General features: G+C 42.2%; 1 protein-coding gene across 3 annotated transcripts in view; it reads right to left on the bottom strand.

Moving 5' to 3' along the window:
- Positions 1–25,975, bottom strand: part of GABRA3 (gamma-aminobutyric acid type A receptor subunit alpha3) — a 166,863-nt gene that overhangs the window by 102,194 nt on the left and 38,694 nt on the right. For all 3 annotated transcript variants that reach the window (XM_074278422.1, XM_074278420.1, XM_074278421.1), the window contains exon 3: positions 17,351–17,472. In XM_074278422.1, coding sequence (XP_074134523.1) covers positions 17,351–17,472 — 122 coding nt within the window. The remainder of the gene's footprint in view (positions 1–17,350; positions 17,473–25,975) is intronic.

Raw genomic sequence — 25,975 nt, 5'->3', positions numbered from 1 at the left:
TCATGGAAACCTAGCTCTCCCTAGAAGACTCTGCTAAAGTAGGCTACCCTTTTCCTCACGCCCCCAACCAATCTGGCCAAGACAGGGAGTGAGAATTACAATGCTTTCCACTGCCCTTTCCAGACCCTCCCTCTGCAATTTCTCCTTTCAAGTTCCCTTTCTCTATGACTATTGTTCCCATTCAGATTCTTGTTACCACAGTCTCAATTTCATTTTCATCCCATTCTCAAGGAGTTCAATAACTGGCCCGCAGTTTGTCTCCATCACTCCCCTGGCTTCATGCTTGAGGATGCCAACAAATACGTGTTGATATCTCCTTGAACATCCTGGCCATTCAGTTCATCCACCTCAATATCTCAACCATATATTGACTGCCTCATCTAGCCAAAGGGGTGAACACACCCAAGATCTCACCATCAGTAACTGCCACTTCAACCATCATGAACTCCGAAATCCCCCTATCGACTCATCTCCTCCCCTTCCATTTTTCCCACTGCCTCACTCATGAACAGTCTTCTTCCTCACTCTGACCTCTCATCCTTTTAGCCTTCTCTGGAGAGTATTACCACTGACTTAAGAGTTCACTTTCCTTTCTTTGTGGTATTGATTTCTACTCTGTTTCCTTAACTCCTTTTTTTTTTTTTCTGGCATTCACATTTTGCCTTGAGAAGCCCTCATCATCCTCCATTTCTGTTTCTAGTTCAGTGTTGCTGTAGATTATTGGAAGGAGTCAGGAGACTGTTCTAACTGGGCCTCCTTCTTGTTCCTGTTCTTTAATCTCAACTGGGCCCTCGTTACATGTCAACTCTTTTATTCTTCTCCTCCATTGCTGCTTGGACTCCCTGAAGCAGTTACCTCAAACATCTCTCTCTATTAACCCCCATGCCTCTCCCAGACTCCTATTGTACTGAGAAAACTGAGGCCAGTGATCATGGAGTCTGCCATCTCCCTTTGCACCTGTCAGAAGTAGTATAGAAGGGAAGCCCCTTCATGGCACAGGAAATCTTGGGTTCCTTCTCAATCTGAAATTCTAGAATCCAGCAGCTAGTTCATGCATTTCACGCCACACAGCAGGAGACCTAATTACCACATTTGGTTGCTCCAAATTAACCTGCCAATCTCCTTCAGTTCAGTAACACTGCTTGTCCAGATATACACGCCAAGTGGGAACCTGTGCTAGTAAAACGTTCCGATGCTGCCCCAGCTCTCCTCCTTTCTGCGCATTTGGATAAGGGAAAACCTGGTAAGACCTGGGTCTCAAATACATGTTTGGGTACTACTGCCTAGGACCAAGCTCCCATGGACTAGAAAGCAAAGCCATGCTCTCAGCAGAGACTTTCCCTAGTTGTGATTACAAGATGAAGCCTATGAATAGTAAGTGACAGCTCCAACAATACCCTAGCCTACTTGAGCTTAAATTCACCAGCCACACATGGTCAACAAGGGTATTGGGGGGGACTACTCAACCAAATGACCCTTGAACCAAATACCAATTCCTTCTCCATTTCATCCCCTTGTAGCTGGAAACCAAGAAGGCCCATCTGTATGCTCGTCTTGCCAAAGCAGTGTCTCCTGTAGTTAAGAGTTTTCTTTCCCGTGTAAAAAAAAATCCCATTGGCGTTTTCAATTTGTACAATAATTCCATGCAGTGTTCCTTGCCAAAGTCGATCTAATACGATAAACACTGGCCCATCACGTGCACTCTGTATGTTATTTCTCTCCTGGTCCGTGGCAGGAAGGGAAGCCCACTGCCAAAAATTATCCTTCTCTTCTCTGATTTTTATTGGGAGAGAAAAACAAGCTTTTCCTATGAAGAGTGGGTGCCTTGCTCTTCCCATCTGGAAGATGTCACCCCTCTCTTCGACTTCTTTTCTTTCCTCTCTGTGCCCAAGAAAAGACTCTAAAAACAGCCTCTCGGTTGTTTCCCTGATCATCTTTTCAGTGTATGCTGAATCCTTTCTGTCCCACTGCCCAGCACCAATTCCCCAAGTCCCATCTTGATTCCAAGTGGAGACTGACATCGTTGTAGGGCACAGATGGGTAAAGCAGAGCTGCTCCCAGACCTCACTGGGCTCTAAAGCTCCAGCTGTCAGTGCCGTGTGGCACCCCAGGCCCCTTGCCAGCTGTCTTCTGACAGGACTCCTTCCTCTTCTCACTGTCTTCTCTTCCCAGAAGAAGCCAATTGGTGTGTTCTAAACCTGCCCGAATAGTCTCCCCTGGACCCATTTGGAGCCTTCAAGAAGTTCTTCCTTCCACTGAGTAAAGTTGGTCACAGAATTACATTCCTCCTCTTTGTCTCTTGCATCTGCGTTCATTCCTAGGGGCTCATTCATCTCAAAGAGACTGATGGAAGGTAGGACTGACCCACATAATGTGACTGTAAGGGGAGCAAGCCCAAGCCTCACTTCATTGCTGACGCTTCAGATTATCAAGTAACAGGTTTATTTGAGCAAATAAAGTACAATGCCTTCTATTGTGAATTGTTGCCAGCCATTTACACCCGAGTTTGAACAAAGACCCTGGCACATAGTAAGCAATTAATAAAAGCTTGTTGACTGACTAGCTCACTGATGGCAGAAAAGAAAGGGATGGGAAGCATTAGGGTGCTAGGGTCTTGAAGCTAGGACCATTTCAAGACATGACTACTGAGAAGGGAGGCGAGAGAAGAGTAGAACAGGAAGGGTAGAATACAACATTTTGTGATTTCACAATGTTCTAAAGATCAATCCCAATTGGAACGTGGTTAAATACTTTGGTCTGATCTCTAATTCCCTAATTCCAAAAGAAAAAAAAAATCTTGTTATATACAGGCGCCTAGAAAGGTCACTCAATGGTGGGGTGTATTAAGAGAAACACTATGTCCAGGGCTAGGGAGATCACTGACTGCCTGTCCTCTGCCCTGGTCAGACCTCATCTAGAGCAGGGCTTCTTAAACATTTCCCCTTCTGAGCCCCTCTTCCTCCTGAGAAATTTTTATGTGACCCCAGGTATATAGGTATATGAAATAGGTATAGGATAGTAAAGTATAATTTCACGCCCCTACAATATACACACCCCAAATTGTTATGCATATGGGGTTTAAGAAGCTTTGCTGTAAGGTACTGACTTGGGTTTTGGATTCTTCATTTTTGGGTAGATGTTGATAAGCTGGAGAGTGTCCCAGAGATGGAAGGAGGATGAGGGACTTTAAGGTGGAAGACTTCAAGTCTATACCATACTGGAATCCCATTGAGGTAGCTAAGAATATACACCCTGGAGAAGAGATTGCGGGGATAGCTGTCTTCAAGCCTCATGTAGGAGGGGTTCAAACATCTTCTCTTTGACCCCAGAGATCAGAACCAGGAGCAACGGGATAGCAATTTCTGAGGGAAAGATTTAGGTTTCATGTCAGGAAGAGTTTCCTACTGATGAGGACTGGAATGTGCTGCTACCACAGAAGAAAGTGAACGTTCCATCACTGGAAATCTTCAGAGACTTTACTGGTTGGGTATGTTGTAGAGACAGTTGGACTTCATGGTCCCTGAGGTCCTTCCAATTCTCCATCTAGGGCCCACTCGGTAAGCATCTCATTACATTCACCCATCTCCTTGTTCCAGTGTTTTGTTTTCTTTTGTTTTGGCCAATTTTTGTCTCCAAACAAAAAGAAAAAACCAATAGAAGTGAATGCTTTCCAAAAAATTGTTCTCTCTGGACTGTCCTTCACTCCTTTCTCAATAAGAGAACACCTCTGGCAGTGATTGAAGTCATTCTGCTGTCTGCCAAGGACATAAGGGCTGGGCTTCTCTAAATAACCAAATGGATGACTGCGGGGAAGAGAAAGGTTTGCCGGAGAAAGGCCATGGAGTGAGTTTCTATTTCACATAGGTCCCATGGCTAGCTCTTCACAGGCTCAAAAAGCCCGAGCCATTTCAATGTGAGTTTGTGTTAATATTATCTTGATTTGTCTATTTGTATCTGTAGAGAGGATAATTAAGCTGCTTAGAGAAGTTGCTTTATTAAAAACAAGTGGTCTGGATTCCTGCTGCACATGTGTCCTTTCCCATGCCAACTCTCCCTTCCTGTTAATGTTTCCTGATGTTCAGCAAAGGGATTGGCCCCCACAGGAGGGATCTAACCAACTGGCTCAGAACAGGCAATACAGGCAACAGCGCAACAGGGACTATCAAAGAGATGGAGAGTGGGCTGGAATGCTCCTTTTGTGGTGCAGGAGAAAGAAGGCTTAACTTGGACCTTGAAGACCCAGATTCAAGTCTCACTTGCTCTATTTTCCACCTGCACCTCTCTCCTGTCTCGGTTGGAAAAACTTAATGACCACAAAAGTCCCTTCCAGCTTGAAATCAATGAACTCTATGACTCTTCTCAAGCAGACTGATTTCCTTCTGAGACAGACACTCTCGGAGAGCCCAAAGTTTAGAAGGACTTGGTACTATTCAAGCAATCTGCCAGTGATCTTAGTGCTGGGCTAACAGAGCTGCCCAAGGGGCATACATACTCTTGGGACAGCACCTCTGAACTTCCCAGTTCTTCTAATCCTTAGGTAACCAGGACTGATGTTGCCATATAGCTCCCTCATACCTCAAACCAAGATGTTCCTCAAGAGTTGAGAAAAGAAAACGCGGCCAATCACACCACTGCTCCTTTCCTCACTTAATGAGCCCATTTTTGATCATAATCATTCCTTATGCATAGAGAGTACCTCTTAGGTTTTCTTAAACTTGAATCAGAAGCTTAATTAAGTGTTCTATCCTTTGATTCTTCGGAGGGTTGGGACACTACTGCACATGTAAGGTATTTGAGTTATTTCTGCACATGCCCTGTTCTACCAAAATCCTTCTGTGAGATCTCACCTTGCAGTGGCAGCACAAGCCCTGAGTTCTTAGAGTGAAGGCCCTAGGAGCACAAACTCTCATGGACCCTTTGCAAACTGGACACATGGAAGGGCATATCTTAGCCCTGTCATCTGAGGCCCAGTTGAGCCAGGTCAGAGAGCCTCAGCACCAGCCCTCGCTCAACCATAGGAGGAAATTTTTGTACACAGGTTATGAAGAGCATCACTAAGCATGGAAGTATAGCAATCTTCATCACTGAAAGGTATCTAACCTGATCAATCAATAAATACTCATTAAGCATCTACTATGGATGTCTCTTTTTCATCTGACTTTCCGACTCCTCATACAGTGCAGCACCTAGTAATAATTCTTATTGGTGTTGAAATTTGCAAAGCACTCTACGTATCTTCTTTCATTTGATTCCCCACAACAGCCCTGCATGGTAGGTACTGCAAATATCATCACCATCATCACCATTTTACAGCTAAGAAAACTGAAACTCAGAGAATGGAAGTGACTTCACCTTGGAAGTCCAATTTCTCATTCTAAGTCTACCATTTGACACGTTTTAACTAATCTATTATTTAATTTCATTTTCAAAATTATCTCCAAGGTCAGGTATGTCTGGCAGTGTTATCTCCATTTAACTGAGGGAGACGTCAAAAGTCAAGGCCCCAATCAGTGAATGGGCTAAAACCAGAATCTAGGTATCCTGAGTCCAGGGCTTTCCTCAAACACCCCATGGAGAGGCCATATGGGGGAAAAAAATCAACAAGAACGAAACGGGCCAGATTTTCACACACATGACATTTGCCAAGAAGGTTCGTTTCACCACCTTTCCTGTTTGATCAAATAGCGTGGGTGCTTTGTTGCACTTATTCTGTGATCCTGCCCTTTCCCTCATTGCCGCTCAGGCCAGGGGCTGCCACTTGCTGGGCAGCTGGCAGGATAATTCATCTTTTGGGCTGTGCATTGATTTCTACCAAGGTAGGACTCAATTCACTTTAGGAAATCTCTTCCAGATGCAATCAATCTGTCACCAAGGCTTAATAGAAAAACCAGCAGAGTGGGCCTCCAAATGAATCTGCTTGCTGGGCCTGTACAGCATCTTCAAGCTGAGAAGCTTTGAGAAACTGTTTCCAAGTAAATCAACCCTTCAGGACAGAAAAGAAGTTGATTCACATGGGGAAATTAATCTCTTTCTTCTACCTCCCTTGGCCTTAATGACTCCAATTGTTTTTCCAGAGTTTTGGAAGATATTTTTCAGATGAATTTCACTGTTCTAGAAGAGTCACTAAACTACAACAGGATAACATGGCTGATAAATCCTAGAGGATTATGGTACATTTCAGCAAGTCCTTAGGGTAGGGGGTGCTGCCTCTGCCTCCTCTGCTCTTTCTTGTCTTCAGCCATCCAGAGCTTCGGATAAAATTTTTAAGCTTGGGAGCTTACTATATCTTCCTCAAACTTTTATCCTTGGGTCTCTTAGTAGAGATGCTCACATCATAGAAATAGTGACTCATTTCTGAAACACTACAAGGTCTGCAAATCCCTTTATGTAGATTATGCCCTCCTTTGAACCTCTTAATGACACTGGGATGTTATGTACTCCTATTTTATAGATGATAAAACTGAGGCTCAGAGAAAGTCATTTTATCAGCCACACAATTAATAAGTGTTAGAAGGTAAATCTTGAACATGAATCTACTTAAATATGGATCCTAGCCCAACACTGTTTCCACCATCCCCACGCTACCTCTTTTGTAGAGGGCAAAAGGAGTGTCTTATTTCTGTGCTCACTCATCTTCTGGGGATATGTAAACGAAAGTTGGTCTTCCTACTTTCAGAGAGGAGATTAAAAGGCTGCAATGCTGAAACGGGACTGCATTATGGGACTTTCATTTCACAAGCTCCCCATTACAATTGTACCTTCCTTTCCTATCAGTCAATGAAAAGGACCTAAATTCTACTTGTGGACAAATGATTAGCAAGTATACCACAGTCTCTAAAGAGGACTCAATTCCCTGGCCCTTTAAGGGGGCCATTGAGTCACCAGTCATTTGGGTCCTCACTGTAGGTGATTGGTTCCCATTCCAACAATTCCTTGGAGCCCATTCAACTTGGGAGAGGCCACTTCATTCTGCTCATTTATGGCAGACGTTGATCAATAATTCAGCCCGAAGACCAGGCGTATGGCTGGGCTTGAGTACCATCAAAAGAGGGAGCAGCTCCCCAGGTATTCATGTCCACAGCCTTGGCAGGCTACAAGTTTCTCCACACCCTTGAAATCTGCACTGGGGTGGAAGGAACAGCTGGAAAGAGCATAACTTGAGAGACAGATTGCTCATAAACCATCCCATTCCTTTGAGGTTTTTCTTTTGTGAGGGTGTGGCAGATGTCTTCCTGCCTCGAGGACCCACTTCTTCTCCTCCTCTGGCTTAGGAACCAAATGGCACTGTGGTTTCCCAGGAGGAAATCACACTCCATCAGCTGTCAGTTTCTTCTCATCCAGGTGGAAGCAGAAGGATGTCATCCAGTTCAACCTTCCGGCTAACATTTATCTTTCTTGTATTATGCCTCATGCCCCCTGCGAATGAGCTCCTCCTAAATCTCTAAGTTGTCATTTCAGCTATCTGCCTCTCTTCCTCAGGGATGAATCCCCTGAGCTAAGGGGGACAGAGTAACATTGGAAAACGAATGAACATTCCTAGCAGCACAACTAAGAGGAAAAAAGATGCTCATTTTCATGATATCATGAAGAGTCAGGACATCTGAAGTCCAAATTAAGCTCTACTGTAAACTTTAGCCAAGTCCTTTCCTTTCTCTCTGGACTTTGGTTTCTTTTTCTGTAAAATGAAGCTATTGAAATAGGTACTTTCTGAGATTCTTCCTTGGTCCAAAGTTCTAAAGTTCTGTGACTTCTATACCGTCAGCCCCGAAGAAGCTGTAATTGCTATCATTTGAAAAAAAAAAAAAAGATTTAACTATTCTACTTGGTCTCAGTGGACAAAACTAATCTCAATTTTGGATAGAGAGACAGCCTTTGGCCCAATAAAGAAAAACCTCCTAAAAATCAGGGTTGTCCAAGAGGGTAATGGAATACCTAATAAGTAGTGAGTTCCCCATGACTAAACATCTTCAAATGCAGTCAAAAATGACCATGTGTCAGAGAGATTTTTAAGGTGATTCTTGGCCAGTATGGTGTGGACTAGATGATTTTTTAAATTCCTACTCTGAGATTCAAGGAGAAAGGACTGAGAATAGGTCAGTAGCAACAACAGCTGAAGTCCTCCTGAAGGACATGGAAGTCCCACATTTATTAAGCTCACCCTAGGACTTGATGCCAGGTTGTAGGCCAAGAAGCTTTATCAAGAGGATGCCATATTCCTCCCCAGCAAAAGCCATCTTTCCATAGACCTCCTGCCTCTACAGCCATGAAGAACCACCCATTTCCCATGGGGGAAATGCTCTTGATAACCAGGAGCTGTCCAGTGCTGAAGATCACAGTGATTTTCAGAAGGGCAGAGCCCAAATCAGCCTACATCTCTTGCAGCCTAGAAGGTTCATGATCTCAACCCCTGACTGGCCCTGCCCTCAGACTGCTCCTACCTTCTGACTGGTCCTACCCTCTGACTGGTCCAACTCTAAGTTACAACCTCAGGCAGAACAGCGCATTCATGGAGTGGTCGAGACCAGATGGGAAAAACAGAAGGGCTCTGGCAATAAATAAAGCAGTGCCATCTCTAGGGGGAAAAGTCACCACATCAACATTCTGCTGCTTACTAAATATTTCTCCAAGGCTCCCAAGAGACAGAAACAAGCACTAGTGAAGCTCAGCAATCAATCAATCACTCAACAAGCATTTATTAGGCAACTGTCTATAGCTCCTGCAAAGATCCTTGGGGAACTTGGGGCTTGGAAGACATATTCTCCAGTGAGAATACCTGCACAGTTCAAGTGCCTGGCCTATGAACTCAAATTCCTAATAGCTAACTTTCCGTTAGCTGTGGATAATCAAGAAATGGAGACTAGAATGAGCTGACATCCAGGTTTACTTTTTTATACAACCAAAACATTCTACTAAAAGCATATTGAGTGAATCTTCTCATAGGATTGTAGATTTAGAGTTGGAAGAAAACTTTGAGGTCATTAAATCTAGACCTTTCCTTTTGACTGAGGAAACCAAAACCTTACATTAGGTAATTTGCCCAAGATCATACAAGTAGTGTTATCAGTTGCAACTTAATTCCAGGTCCTCTGATTCTAAATCCAGAATTTTTCCAAGTCTAACATGCCATCAATGCAGGTGTTCTTCTATTGATACAGACTGGAACTCATTGATACCATTTTATTCTCTGAAGTTCTTGTCTGTGTTCTCCCCTAGGATCGTTTATAGAATATCTTCCCAACACGTGAAAGTCTTCCTCTAGATCTCTTTATATTTTGTGGGTACCAAGACAGATTTCAATCTATCTACCTATTACTCTCCCCAGGTTTCACTTCATGGCCAGCTCACTTGCTTTTCCATTTATATGGGTTCTCACTTATGTTCCTTACAGTACTTCTTGCACAAAGGGCAAGTGCTGCTACAGTCTACTTTCAACCAGCTTGAATCTTCTGATTGCCCTTTAGATCATCTGCATCTTCAGTTGCCTAGAGACTGTGGTGCTCCAAAATTTACAACTACAGAGTATCAACGGGAAGACTATTAAAAGGATGACTTTCTGTGGTGGGGAGCAGCTCAAGATGATTAAAAGCACTGCATGGTTTCTCAAATACAATCTACCCCCCCTTTTCTTCCTCCTATTCAGTAGCTCTGGGCCCAACTCACTGTTCATCCATAGAATCTGACCAATGTCCACACCATCAGATGGCACATCTCAATCTAGACAATGGACATTTCTTTATTCATTTTCTTTTTCCTATATGGGTGGTTGGGTTCATTTTGTTTTAAGTAAGTACACACCTCACTGAGGAGGCCCTATAATGTTCTGAGACTCAATTCCAACAGTCCACTATCATCCACAAATGGGAACATCTAGAGGATCTCATTATCTACTGGGGGATTTATTTCACCTGGATTCTGTGTAGGAGACCCTCCAAGCCAATGACATCTGTCTTTGATAAGCACACTTCTTCCCGTTGTATGTCTTGCTCATATTCATAATCACTGAGCAGAGTTCTCTCTATGGTTGCATTTATCACAGAATCTTGACTGATCTTAGCATATGCATGAGAGAAACTTCTTGTTGGAAGAGAGCCATTAAGGTTGAGTTTTATTCTACCAAATCAAATGCCTCTTTGTAATCAGCAAATAAAAATAGCAGGATTTTTTTGTAGCACCTCTCAACCAGTTGTGGGACCAGAAAGTTATACTCTGCTGAAGAAAATTGTTTACAGTTCTCTCCAATCCATACGGGAAAAATTCAATGATGAATAATGCCTACTGTACAGATGATGACATGCAAGTGGATGGCTAGTCCACTGAGTTCATAAATCATCACATAGATCTAAGACAGACACTACAGATAAATAGTTCGTCAGGCCCACAACTGAATAAGAAGAACAAAGGCTAAGTTGCTTCTGGGAAATTGCTCAGTGCTGTTAATGAGTCAAACGCTTTTTGGTAATCGACAAATAATATTCCCAGCAGAATCTTGTGTTTTCTGTACCTTTCAGTCAATTTTGTGACTGTAAAGCTGTGTGATCTGCTACAGAAAATTTTTTGCAAAGGCCTGCCTTGTCTGTTTCCTTCTCATAGTTTCATCAAAGATACCCTGGATATAGATACATAGATCATCCCAGCAAAGATTTTAAACATATGAAAAATTAGGCATATGGGTCAGTAGTTATCGATATGCCCTCAATTGACTTTTTGATTAATAATATTAATTAAATTCATTACAATTATAAATTATATAAAATATAATTATAAATTAAATTTAAAATATGATCTGTATCATATACTCTACAATCTTTCATTAGCTATATAGTCCAGGACTTATTTTTTCCTGCTCTCGGTGTTCTCTTCCCCCTGAGGTCTTGGAAGATAATCACTCAATGTTTTTAATGTTGTGTCTCCTCCAGGATGTGTTCCTTGGTCTGGTTCACCACCTTTCCCCAGCTTAAGTGCCACAGTCACCATTTAAGGGCATTGATAAGCTGAAGGATATTCAGAGGAGAGCAGGCAGGATGATCAAAGTCCTCGAGCTCATGACACAAGAAGATGACATGAAGGACTGAGGCATGTCTAATATAGAGAAGGGGTGACCTAAAGAAATGGCATGATAATATTTTCTCTTTGGTTCCAGAGGGCAAAACCAGGAAATATTGGGTGGAAGTTGCTAAGAGTTCGATTTTGGCCAGACATCAAGAAAAACTTTCTGATGATTAGAATGATTGAAACATGAACTGGGCGGCCTTTGTAGGTGAGGGGTTCCCCTTCCCTAGAGGTATTCCAGCACAAACTGAAGGACTACTTGTCGTGAACTTCAGTGGTAAATTACTGGCCATGACAATCCAACAGCAGCTAGTTGAGTAGTTATAGTGAGTCCTCATCTGCTCAGATGTTTTTAGAACTTCTTCACCTAGTCCTTTGTCACTACTTTTCTCCACATCTCCAGTAAGTCAACAAACATTATTCACCTAAGTGCAAGTCCCATTGTAAGAACAAAATGAAAAGCATCTGCCTTTGAGTTTACATCTCACAGCATTTACCAACACTAAGTAAGCAAATATAAAGATTATAAAACAATACATAGTTTCTTTTTCTTTTTTCTTTTTTTTTTTTTTTTTTTTTTTGCTGAGGCAATTGGGATTAAGTGACTTGCTGAGAGTCACACAGCTAGGAAGTTTTAAGTGTCCGAGACCAGATTTGAACTCAGGTCCTCCTGATTTCAGGGCTAGTGCTCTAAGCACTGCACCATCTATCTTCCCCAATACACAATAATTTCAAGAGGAAATGAGCTAGCTGATAATAATTGGGGGAATCAGGAAAAGTCTAGCATAGGAGGAGATGGCATCTGAGTTGTGATTCAAAGGAAGGTAGGGATTTCACAAGCAGAAGTGAGGAGGAAGTACATTCCAGGCAGAGGGAGGATAGCTGTGCAAAGGCCCAAGGATGTAGGAAATGGAAAGTTACACGTGAAGAACAGCAAGCAGGGCAGCTTGACTGTAATGGGAAGAAATATGGGGAAGTAAAATAAAACAAGACTACAAATGTAGATGTGAATCAGAATGTGGAGGGCTCACAAAGTCAAATTCAGGATTTTGTATTTCATCCTAGGGGCAATAAGGAGCCACTGAAGATTTCTGAAAAAGGGACTAAGAAGACTGTGTTTTAAAGATATTACTCTGACAGCCATGTAGAAAATGAATTGGAGAAGGAAGACACTGGCTCCTATTGCATACTCTACTAATCTTTCTTTCGTGACAATCCCAGATCAATTCTTTCTGCTTCACGGGCGCCCAAAGCTCCTCTGACCCTAACACAAGGCCCCCACTCCAGTTCAGTGCCTTTCTAGCTTTCTACTTTCTAGCTTACTTTCCCAACCAGCTTGAGAAAGAATTCCACATCATACAGTCCTCACTTCAGAGAAATGAGCCATCTGCTGAGATGACTCCATCCTGTTTTGGTCAGAAACTTGACTGACGTCTGGGTTCTGGTCTTCTCAAAGGCCAAGGCCGCAGTGCCCCAAACACAAGATGCCAACTCTAAGTTACTCCAATCTACACCAGAGCTTCTTAAACTTTTTCCACTTGCAACCCCTTTTCACCCAAGAAATCTTTACGTGACTTTGGGGACGTAGGCATATAAAATAGGCATACAAATCAAACATTTACTGATAATAAATCATAATTTCACGTCACTGCCACATTCAGTCACATGACCAAGGCCACGACCCAATGTTTAAGAAGCTTTGATCTACACTATATCTTTCAGCATCTATGGGGAGCAGCTTCACTTAATTGCCATCAAGTCTCCAAAGAAGGCAATCTGGGGACCTGATAATATTCAATGAGTCTGAGAGACATGGTAGTGTTCCAGCAGAGACAGGGCATCGTGGTGTAATGGAAAGAGCATTGTACTTGGGAGTCAGGAGGCTTGGGTTTCAATTCTGTCCCTGAAATTGCTTTAGCTTGGGGACAGTTAGATGGCACAGTGGATAGAGTACCGGCCCTGGAGTCAGGAGCACTTGAATTCAAGTCCAGCCTCAGATACTTAACACTTACTAGCTATGTGGCTCTGCACAAGTCACTTAATACCAATTACCTCACCAAAAATAAAGCTAAAAAAGATATTTATTTACCCATGGGAGCATGGGAGCAAGTAATTTCCTTTTCCTGAGCCTTAGTTTCCTTATCTGTAAGGTGGAGCTAAAACTCATTGGACTTCCTAAATCGTGGGCTTGAGTCAAGGAAAGGGCTTTGTGAGTCTTGAAGGCCTCAGAAGATAGGGGCTATTGTTATCTGGCCTTCCATCTAGGGAGCAGGAATGAACCAATCAGAGTGACTTCCAGACCACAGCATGGGGCAAAGAACCCTGGTGACCTGACCCTCAAAGTTACTAGCCCCACTCCAGCCAAACTGTTTTTAGTAGAATCCTTCTTCCTCATCAAATTCTGCCGACTCACTTAGGGCTCTGGGCCATTTTTGGTGGGTCCAATCAACTCCATTTCTCTTGTTTGCCATGAATCTTATTGGAACTTCAGTCCTGAGCTATCTCATCCACAGAATACAGTGGGAAAAAGAAAACTGAGCTGGGAATAAGATTGCCTGGCCCAGATTCTAGTCCCTCTTCTGCCACTTACTAGAAGCTTCTCTTCTCTAAGCCTCAGTTTCCTCATCTGTCAAATGGAGATAATACCATGACGTCCCTCCCCCATCCTTCACTACAAAGAAGGCCACCTAAAATAGCTGGACTGGAAAGTTCCCTGCTCTGATGTCTTGCCCTGCTTGAAAAATGCTTAAGAAATAGTTCTCCCCGAAATTGAAACTATATCCACTCACATGAAAGAGTGTTCCAAATCACTACTGATCAGAGAAATGCAAATTAAGACCACTCTGAGATACCACTACACACCTGTCAGATTGGCTAAGATGACAGGAACAAATAATGATAAATGTTGGAGGGGATGTGGGGAAACTGGGACACTAATACATTGCTGGTGGAGTTGCGAAAGAATCCAGCCATTCTGGAGAGCAATCTGGAATTATGCCCAAAAGTTATCAAACTGTGCATACCCTTTGACCCAGCAGCGCTACTACTGGGATTATATCCCAAAGAAATACTAAAGAGCGGAAAGAGACATATATGTGCCAAAATGTTTGTGGCAGCTCTTTTTGTTGTAGCTAGAAACTGGAAGATGAATGGATGTCCATCGGTTGGAGAATGGTTGGGTAAATTGTGGTATATGAAGGTTATGGAATATTATTGTTCTGTAAGAAATGACCAACAGGAGGAATACAGAGAGGCCTGGAGAGACTTAAATCAACTGATGCTGAGTGAAAAGAGCAGAACCAGAAGATCACTGTACACTTCAACAACAATACTGTATGAGGATGTATTCTGATGGAAGTGGAAATCTTCAACATAAAGAAGATCCAACTCACTTCCAGTTGATCAATGATGGACAGAAATAACTACACCCAGAGAAGAAACACTGGGAAGTGAATGTAAATTGTTAGCACTAATATCTGTCTGCCCAGGTTGCATATACCTTCGGATTCTAATGTTTATTGTGCAACAAGAAAATGATATTCACACACATGTATTGTACCTAGACTATATTGTAACACATGTAAAATGTATGGGATTGCCTGTCATCGGGGGGAGGGAATAGAGGGAGGGGGGGTAATTTGGAAAAATGAATACAAAAATAAAAAAAAAAAAGAAATAGTTCTCCCCCACCCCATCTTATTGATGCTTTGTTCTAATGCCAAAGATCCCTGATTTTGTATGTAAAAAAGGCAGCACTTAGAGCCCAATCCCAGTCTGACATCTCAGCTGATTCCTGCCCAGGTCACCAACTTGCCCAGATGCCCATGAGAATCAGAAGCCATGAAAAGGATGATATGCTCAGTGAGCCAGAACCTCTTAGTAAAAGCAGTTATTCCCTGCTAGAGGGTTACAAGATGCTACTGGGGATGATGAATTAACTCTTTCAAGTCCTCTGGGTGCCAATCCATAGATTGAAAATTAAATCCAATTGAGCAAACATTCCCTGAGTGCTTACCAAGCACCATGCTCTGTACTCCAGAGAAAAGGTTCCATTTCTGCCATCAGAGAGTTTGTAATCCAATGGGACGGTCCAGTGTATCGACTACGGCTACCATTAGGTGGAGAGGGGTAGAGTTGAACATGCTAGGACAATCTGAGAAAGAGAAGTTCACTTTATGTAGCAGGGAAGGCAGAGATCAGAGAAAGGAAGAGCTTGGTCCTTGAGCTGTGTCCTGGCTGAAAAGCATCATTTTGCCTGGCCTGCAGCATAGATTTAAACCTAGGAAGGGACCTCAGAATTAATGTCATCCTATTTCTTCATTTTCCAGAAAGGAAACCTGAAGCCAAGATGAAAAGGTTTATCCAAGGTTATCAAGGGAGAATCAAGGTTTGAACTCAGGCCCTTGTGACTGTTCTGTCCCTTGGGGATCCCTTATACAAGGCTCAATGTCTTCCCCAAGGTCCACTGTCCCTTTATCAAACCTGAAGAACAGGGGTTTTCAAACTACAGCCCACATGCAACCCGCCGGGTTATGGCAAAGGGGCTGAGGGGCGGAGACAGAGTGTGAGTTTTTGTTTTTACTATAGTCCGGCCCTCCAACAGTCTGAGGGACACTGAACTGGCCCCCCCTATTTAAAAAGTTTGAGGACCACTGCTGAAGAAAATTTGTTTGATCCTATTCTGGTGGGAAAAGGTCTTTGCTTACATCCCAGGCTACCAAGATGGCTCGAGGAAGGAATCTTACAAAGCAAAGGGCTCAAGGGACTCGTCAAATTAGGGGCCTCGATTTAATTATTAATATTAATAGCTTCCAGAGAGTTGGACGGAGCCCAGATGTCCCCAGGCTCCCCTTTCAGCTGGATTTGGCCAATATTGATCCATTCATCAGAGCAAAGCAAGGAAGCAAAGCTATTAGTGGGATTGTGGTTAATTATGGAGGAGCATGATAAACCCAATGCATGGATGAGCTCAGCTCACTGGATACTTTAACCCTTTTCTCTAGACCCAAGAGGCACGGAGCAGGGTAGATCTCCTAGGCCATGTTTTCCCAGATTTGAATTTGAAGAATCATGGGGATTGGAATTCAGGCAATTTTTCAGTAACAAGTATTGTAGAAAGAATGGAGTCAGAGAATCTGGGCTCAAATTCTGTTAATGATAATTCTTGTCAGGCCTTTGGCCTTCCTCAAATGATACTGCATTTACTCACCTGCACATGTGTGTCTAGAAGTCTGCCCTCGTAAAACATAAGCTCATTAGAACAGGACAGGCCCTATTGTACCTTTAAGGTCCCTTCCAATTCTAACCCTTTGACAATGTCACCATAATGACTTGGCAACAAAGCGATGACGACTTTTTTATTTTTACATCCTCATATCTACCACAGGAACAAGAATATAGTAAGCATTTAATAAATGCTAGTTAAATTGCCTCTATGCCTTTTCCTATAAGCCCCAAGTCATGAAGAAACTCACTTAGCAAAAGGTCGAGAACCAATCAGCCCCAAGAAGTTATTGAGCAGAATGGTAGATGATCTACACCTAGGTCAGTTCCCACTCTAGAGAACAGGCACAAATATTCTCCTCAGGCTAGCCAGGAGACATAAATATGCCCTGCCTCAAATGTGCACCAGATGCAATGTATCCATATGCCACTGTACTCTCCCATATCATGCACAAAATACCAATCCTACGGCATATTTCTAGACTAGAAATTGAGGAAGATCAGCAAGTGAATTACTCATGATTTTGGTTTCAAACTGAACATTCCCCAGGGCTTCTGAGGTAAAGGCAATTCTCCCTGCTCCTGCCGCTTCTGCCAGCAAAAGCCAGGCTGAACTCCCTTGGGAAGATCACGTTCTTTGTTAGGAATATGGCACGAGCTGAACCCTGTTGTTCGCTTGCAACGGGGAAACACCCCACATGAAACCCGACAGAGCCATAAGCCCTGACATACTGCCTGAGGGATATTCCTGATGATGAAAGCTGCCAGGTCCAGAAGAGACACAAGGCCAGGGGGCCACTGCTACTGAGCTTTGCCCTTCCAAAAGGTAAAGGGTAACCCCTTTCTCTGCCTTGGGATAGGGCATCATGGGGAGAACAGCGAAGAGGATGGCTCAAGTTTCCATAGGCACAGCATAAGACCTTCTCTCCAAAAGTCCACCATAGACCAAAGGCCTACTCTCCAAGACCCAGAGGCTGAGATCATGTTCACATGGCCTATGCTACTGTAATGACCCAGCTCAGACAGTTGGCAGCTGATAAGAACTAATACAGTACACGACCTCCACATAGAGACTGACCTCCAAGTCCAGGTCTCAGCCGGTTGTCATAGCCATCCAAAAGCCGATCCAGGATCCTGGTGAAGATGGTGATGTTATCAGTGCTATCGTCTGGAATATCCGGACCATGCTTCGGACTCAGCCTAGAGGATTGGGAGAAAAACAAACACAAAAAGGAGATGTAATCCCATACCTCCACTCAGACCCACTCTTTACACCTTCTTGTACATTTCTTAAGTCTAGTCTCTCACTTTTCTGAGGAACATTTTCCATCTCTCCCTAACAGGACCCTGTGACTACAGCCTGGGGCCAAGATGTCTCCCACCATTCGGGACAATGAAAATATTAAGAGTCATCCCACTGACTTAGTACTGACTGCAGTTTTCTGGGTTCCACTGCCTTCCAGGCAGGGAATGGGAACCAGAGCCTAAGCTGCTTGATTGCTGTAACCTCTGACATCAGGCACCAAGTGTATGATGGAGGAATTAACTCATTTGGGACCCAGGCAAACTCCAAGTCCAGTATGGGCTTTTTGCAGGACACTTCCTCAAATGGGTACCTCTTACAAACCCTTTGTGATTCTTATTGGGACGTTCGGAGCAGCGTACTCCACAGGAATTGATGGCGAGGTGCTAGAAGATTGTAGATGGTAGGCAGGCTTCCGAGTCTATTCAAAGTAGAACAAAGATGCAAGGCCATAAGTTATCTTGCAGGACAAAAACACTAGCCTGAGAAAATGGCAAGGAAAGAGCAGTGATGTAGCAACTTAAACATATAGACTTTAAGACCTGAGAGATGGGATTCCCAAAAACCTGTGGGAGATTGAAAAACAAAGGCTAAAAGGATAAGAGAGCACATTCAGAGATTCCGGATTCCTACAGGTCCCTAGAGAGGTGGCTGCGAGAGTACTCATGGCCTAGGTATTCATCCCTAGCTGTGTGGCCTCAACCTCTCCAGCAGGATGGCAGTGGAGCAGATCCCAGGTGAGTGCTGGGAAGCTAATGGAAAACAAGAGGGGCTAAACTATCTGTGTAAACCAAGGTTTGCATAAGCTTGAGCTAGCTTCTGGGTCACCATAACTTAAGTTAAATGATCTCAGATCTCGAGAGCTAGAAGATAACTCTTGTAAATCACCCACCCAAGCCTTCCACTTTACAGATGGGGAAACCAAGGCCCAAAGTTACATAATGGTCAACAAAGAGAGTCAGTGTTTGCTCTTACTCCAAACCCCATGTTCTTTCTGCTCCAACAAAATCTGTTCCCTCTCCCCCAGCATAATCATCAAATACTGGAGCTAGGAAACCCCTTAGATGCAGAAAGAGAAAGGGACTGGACCACACGTGGAAGTTCTTCTAACATGGCAAACACTTGGCCTAGTTTGGGCAAGGGCTACAACATCTCACCTTTTTACTTTCCGTGACAAGTTATTTTATGGCAAAGAAAACAAGGTAAGAAGAACAACAGCTTGACTTCCTCAATGAGTGTGGATCCCCTCTTCCTCTAGAGAAGGCTACCAGGAAAAGCTCTGAACCCCTTCCAAGCAATGGTCCCCTTCCCAGCACTCAGCAAGCCTCCTGATTTAGTGGAGGGCATGTTTAGCTTTCCAAGGGAGACAGAGTAAGAATCAGAAGAGTAAAGCCACCACGTGCAGCTAGGAGCCATAGAGGAGAATGACAAAGCAGGACTCTGCAGGCAAAGGGAGAGAGGGAAGGGGAGAGGGAAAGCCTGCCAGGACCCATGATGAATGGCCGCTTAGGAGATGGATTGTGAGAATTGATACAAGAGCCTCATCTGGTGGGGGTTGGGGCCCAGATCTGACAAATTGATGTGTTCCTGCTAAGGAGAGAAAGAAATGACCGGGAAGCAGGCACTTGATTAAGATGAGTGAGCAAAGCAACCACTAGACACACAAATGCTTGTTGTCAATGGCTTTGTAAATGGTGCCCACTCATCTCCAGAAGGCCAAGTTGAGATTACAGGGGGTTCCCCTGCATTCCTACCTACCCCAATCTGGGGCCAAAGACCAGCTTTGCAAAGGAAGAAAACAATCTGTCACCATCCCATGAGCCTTTGCTGCTACCTTGGTTTTTCTGCTTTTCTCCTTATTCCATTATTTTTGAGGGGTCATGTCCTCTTGGCCTCTCTTTAATCCATAGAATTTTGAATTCTATGATTTAAAATCCATTTCCAGAGAGGGGAAGAAACAGAGGAAGGAGAGGAAAAATAAAGAAGAGGCAGGAAACAGAAGAGAAGGAATGGAGAGGGACAGGAAAAGAAGAAGAAAGGTAAGAAATAGGGAACACAAGGGGAGAGAAAAGGGAGGAAAAAGAAGAAGAAAGGGAGAGACAGGGATAGAGAGGGATGGAGGAGGGTAAGGGGGAGGGGATAGGGAAGGAACACTCCAAAAGGAATTCGGTCTAAATTTTCCTCTTCATTTGTTTTTCTTCTCCAAACAAGGGCTGGTAGTTCTCCCATGTCCTTTGGGTCATCTAATTGTGCTTGTTCAACTGGAGGATGTCCTCGGTACTCTGCCCCTCTCCCAGGTGTGACATAAGAAACACCCCTACTCTTAAGGATTCTGAGCACATTGGAAAAGCCTTCAGAAATCATCTTTTTCCAACCCTTCATTTGAAGAGCAGTGGGAGAATAATGAGGACTAGACCCATGAAGCTTCACCCAGCAAGCAAGTGGCAGGCCTCCTGACTCCCAGGATAGTCTCATACCAGGCTGCCCCCTCTAATGGGAACATAGATGTTCATCAGAACTCTCTGTTTGGTCTATGACAGAATGCCACTGGTGTTTCTCCATTACAGATTTAATGCAAGTCCCTTATAAGACAGGAGTTAATTAATGTTGTGATATAGCCCCAATTCTCTTTTCAATAGATCTCTCTGTGATTTTACACTTGGCTGCTAATGAATTTCCCGCCTGAGTTGAACTACATTATTGAATGGATGGGAGCTTGTTGGATCTCCCCAGACTTCTAACTCAGGCCAGAACCCTTCTCTGGCAATGAATGAATTTCAGGCCATTCCAACTGAGACTTGCCCTAGAGCTGCCTCCATAGTGATGACTGTGGCAGTGGATACGGAATCCAAAGGTAAAGTTTCCAACAACAGCCATACATGCACCCACAGAATGTCAGTCCCTCATTGAAGACAGAGGAGAAAAACAAGACTCAGAAAGGGGAAGTAAACAGAATGATATAAGACATGGCAAAAGCACTGAATTTGGAGGCAGGGTCATGAGGTCAAATTTTAGCTCCATTTACTCCATGCGTGGCTCTAGTCAAATTGTTTATCCTCTCTGAGAATTTGAAGAAGAAGAAGGAAGAAGAAGAAAGAAGAAGAAGGAAGAAGAAGAAGGAAAAAGAAGGAAGAAGAAGGAAGAAGAAGGTTGAAAGCATAGAACACATTTCCTATCAGATTTATAGGATTTATTCTATATCACATCAGATTTATAGACAGGAGAAGAAATTATGAATAAACAAGAGACAGCATCATAGAATATAAAAGGGATAATTTTGATGACATTAAATTAAAAAAATAAAACCAAGACAGCCAAAAGAGAAGGAAAGTAGAAAATCTAGGGGAGGGAGGATTTAACAATTTCTCAGATGAAGATCTTATATCTCAAAGACAGAGAAATGAGGCAATTTTGTAAGAATATGAGTCATCCTCATGTGCAAAAATGTTTATAGCAGCCTTTTGTGTAGTGGCAAGGAACTGGAAAGTGTGTGGATGCCCATCAGCTGCAGAATGGGTGAACAAGTTATAGCATATGAATGTTTTGGAATATTATTGTTCTGTAAGAAATGACCAGCAGGATGATTTCAGAAATAACTGAAGAGACTTACATGAACTGATGCTAAGTGAGCAGAACCAGGAGATTATACATGGCAACAAGAAGATTACACAATGATCAGTTCTGATGGACAAGGCTCTTTTTCAACAGAGAGATGATTCAGGTCAGTTTCAATGGTCTTGTGAGGAAGGGAGTCATCTATACCCAAAGAGAGGACTTTGGGGACTGAGTGTAGATCACAACATAGTATTTTTTACTTTTTGTTGTTGTTTGATTATATCTCGTTTTTTTCCCATTTTTTCTTTTTTTGATCTGATTTTTCTTGTGCAGCATAATTGTAAAAATTTGTATATAATTGCACATGTTTAACATATATTGCATTACTTACTATATAGAAGAAGGAGTGAGGGAAAGTAGAAAAAAAATCTTGGAAGACAAGATTTTGCAAGGGTGAAGGTTGAAAATTTCATATATTTTCATGTGCAAAAATGCATATGTTTTGAAAATAAAAAGCTTTAGAAAAAGATGAGTCATTCCCCAATTGATAAATGGTCAAAGGATAAGAAAAGGCACCTTTTGAAAGAAGAAATCAAAGAAATGAAATCCCAGTCATGATTAGAGAAATGCAAATCAAAACAACTCTGAAGTACCATCTCACCTATGAGACTGGTTAAAATGATAGAAGGGGAATATGACAAATGTTGGAGGGGACATGTAAAAATTGGGACACTAATACTGCTTAATGGAATTGTCCAATGATCCAACAATTTTGGAGAGCAATACAGAATTAAATCCAAAGAGTTATAAAACTGTATAAAGCCTTTGACCCAGTAATAAAATTAGGTCTATTTCCCATGGTAATCGGGAAAAAAGGAAAAGAACCTCTATGTTCTAAAATATTTATAGCAGCTCCTTTTGTGGTGGCAAAAACTTGAAATTCAAGAGATGCCCATCAGTTGGGGAATGATTTGACTAAATTGTATTTGACTGTGATGTAATACTACTGTGCTGTAAAAATGATGAGCTGATTGATTTTTTAAAAGAACATGAAAAAATATGTATAAAATAATGAAATGAGCAGACCCAAGAGAATGCTGTATACAGTAACAGCAATATTATTGATCATTGAAATTAACTACAAAGGTAGAAGATGCTATCCATCTATAGGGAAAGAACTAATAGATGGAATTATGTATTATATGGTTCTATATATACATATGCATGTGTGTGTATATATGTAAGTATATATTACATATACACATGCATACATTTATATCTGTGTCAAATGTTGGTCTTCTCTAATGAGGAGTTGGGAGAGAAAGAACTTGGTCCTCGAAAATGTAATAACAAAATAAATTTTTTTAAAAGAAGGTGTTAAATTAGATGATCTCAAGGGTCTCTTCTAATTTTGGAGTCTATGAAGTGACTCACCCAGAGTCATATAACAAATTAGCAGGAGAGAGAGAGTGCCAGCAGTTTTTGACCTCAAGACTTCCTACTGTTTAGTTCAATGGTCCTCAAGTTTTTTAAATAGGGGGCCAGTTCACTGTCCCTCAGACTGTTGGAGGGCCAGACTATAATAAAAACAAAAACTCACACTTTGTCTCTGCCCCTCGGCAGAGGGGCATTTGCCATAACCGGGCGGGCCGCATAAATGTCCTCAGTGGGCTACGACTGGCCAGCGGACCGTAGTTTGACAACCCCTGGTTTAGTTAATAAGAGATGTAATGGAATCTTCCCCAAAGATGTTTAGGGAAAGGCTGCCTTCAGGCTAGACTGCACTCACAGCATCTCTAAAAGAGGGCTGCCTTTTTCTTAACAATCCCCTGCCCAGTGAGAAGACACCTAGCAAAGCCTAGTTGTTTGAGGAGTGTTGTCTCAACAAACATTCTGCCCCTTTTCTCCAACCAAGTCCTGCGAGGCTATTTAGCAACTGGATGCAGCATCCTCTTCAGGGAGAGAGTGAGACAGATTTGGGGAACAAAACATTTATGGCTGATCAACCAGAGCATGTTAGTCCATTTGCTCGCTGTAAGTCATTTTCTTGCTGGATTTCAGTAAAGGCTGGTGTGTAATGGGACTTCAATTTCCAAGCACATCATCTGTTCAATGTGTGCATGTTTGGAATATTCAGAGCACATTTTCTCCAATGAAAAATGTTCAGTCATATGTGGGTTTCTAGGCTAGCCCACAAATGCCTATTTAATCCAGAATATAGCAGAGAAATCTATTAGGACTATTGGTCAGTTACATTATGGAGAGATTGTGAGTATTCACACCCAAATGGGAGCATGAAAGGAAAATGGGAGAAAAAGCAAAGTAGCTTCTGCTATAAGATCAGAGGTCACCGGCCAGTTTGCAACACTTTGGCTCATCACCTAGATCAGAAACTCTGCTTGCCTCCTAGATTGTAGAACAGTATTCTTGTTTCTGCCTTAAATCCTTGTCTTTTTATAGATCTCCTGCATGTACTCTCAGCTTCACCCTCATTCTTGATAGCTTCACTCTAGGATCCTGGCTCTCCCATCTTGCCCTGCTCAATGCCACATGTGACAAAAAGAAACATGGTGGCAAAACATGGTGGCACTGTGAACCCCTCCCACCCTTGATCAGAGCATGGCACAAGCTAGCCATCCACATAAGTGGAGTTTTTACTACATGTCTAGGAGGAATTTTATAAACACATTGTAGGATTCTGACTTTTAATCCAGTCTGCTCTTCATTTCTGTTTTATGGGAGAGTTCATTCCATTCATATTCACAGTTAAAATGACTAACTCTGTAATCCCTACCATCTTATTTTCCTCAAGTTATACTTTTCTCTTTCCTTTCCCCTTTTCATTCCTCCGCAGTGTTTTGCTTCTGACCACCACCTCCCTCAATCTGCCCTCCCCTTTTATAGTCCCTCACCCCTTTTTTATTCCTTTCCCTTTCTACTTCAGTTCTCCCTAGAAGGGACTTCATAAACTTTATAAATGCAGTCAACTCCTTCATTTTACAGAGTGAGGAAATTGAAGCCAAGAAAGAAGAAGAGACTTGTTCAAGTTCACACATGTAGCAAATAGCAGATTGGAGATGAAAACCCCAAAGTCAGAAATATATATATACATATACATATATATATATGTATATATATATATGTTATATATATGTATGTATATATATATGTTATATATATATGTATGTATATATATGTTATATATATATGTATGTATATATATATGTTATATATATGTATGTATACATATGTTGTATATATATATATGTTTTAAATATATGTATATATATATATATGTTATATATATATGTATATATATATATGTTATATATATATGTATATATATATATATGTTATATATATATATATTGTTGGGGCCTACCTGCCACATAGTGATTTAAAAATTAGTAATATACACACCTAGACAGAATAAAGGCCTTGTTTCTTCATGCTCATGGTTACATGTATGTGAAAAAGTATTATCTGTTCATCGTTTTGGTCAGGCCTTGCAATTAGGTCCACGTACCACAAATCAGATGGGAGCTTGGCAAGTTGGAGAGCAGGGAGAGGGAGAGGGCCTAGTTAAACTAGATAACCGAAGATCTGAGATTGGGAAACACTAAGTGGAGAAGATCACTGTCCTTGGACAGAAGATACAGGCAAAAAATGTCAAGATCAGAAATCTAATCATTGGGAAAAGGAGAAAAGAAAGCTTCCTATAGGAAGCTATAGGATGCATTTAGAAGTGAGATTTCTGGCTGAATCCTACTCACAAACAGGTGAAGGCAGCTCCTCTTTGTATCTGACATGTCATAGGAACCCAAGGCAGTTGATCAAGAAAGCAGCATAGCAAAAGAAAATATCAAAAGGCCTCTATACATAAATTTGCTCATAATATCCAAGTAACTGAACCCCCAGCAGGACAAGCAAAGAAAGTAGATGGTTTTTCCAAGAGATATAACCACAAGAGCTACAACAAGAATAACATGGCGCTGAGGATTCTACTTTCAACACACATGGAGACCAAAAAAGGTATTTTGAAGTAAGCAGCAACCAATGTGCTGCTTATGTTTCCTCCAGTGTCAAGTGCCAGTCATATCTATGTAAAAACACAAGTCGATCTTCCTTGGAGATGATTTCATCCATGTGAAGATATTGTGGGACAGGACTCACGAATGACAGGACTTTCTTGGAGAAGAGACAATAAAGGGCTAGAGGCACACCTCACTACTCTCTAGGCATACAGGGAGAATAAAACAGTCCTTGAAAGTGTAGAAGGAATTCTTTAAAGAGAAAACAGAAGGGAAAGAGTCAGAAAAGGCACAGAGGAAACATAACCTTATATCAGGAGCCTAGAGGGATGAAAGCATAGAGAAAGGTGGACTGCTGAACATTTTGAATCATAGAATAAGTTGGAGGCTTTTCCTGGTGACTGAAGAGCTGGAATCTCATAAGAAGAAATAGCTTCTTGAACTCCCAGACAATAGGGATATACAAGTGCCATCAGAAGAAAACTCACCCAATAACAGAGTAAGAAACCGTATGTCAATCTGACATCTCAGTCACATTCAACTCCTTGTGACCCCATTTGGGATTTTCTTGGCAAAGATTCTAGAGGGGCTTGCCATTTTCTTCTCTAGGTCATTTTAGAGATAAGGAACTGAGGCAAACAGGATTCAGTGACTTGCCAAGGATCACCCAGTTAGTAAGTGTCTGAAACAAAATTTAACTTAGAAAAATGAGTCTTCCAGACATCAGTCCCAGTATTCTATCCCCTGCATCACATAGCTGCCCACAGACCTGACGTAACTATGGCTTAAAACATGATATCTTACTCAAAGATCA

The sequence above is a fragment of the Sminthopsis crassicaudata genome, chromosome X, assembly GCF_048593235.1.
Source record: "Sminthopsis crassicaudata isolate SCR6 chromosome X, ASM4859323v1, whole genome shotgun sequence".
NCBI classification, from domain to species: domain Eukaryota; kingdom Metazoa; phylum Chordata; class Mammalia; order Dasyuromorphia; family Dasyuridae; genus Sminthopsis; species Sminthopsis crassicaudata.
The sequence above is the reverse complement of the archived record's forward strand: the minus strand, read 5'-3'. Positions and strand labels throughout refer to the sequence as shown.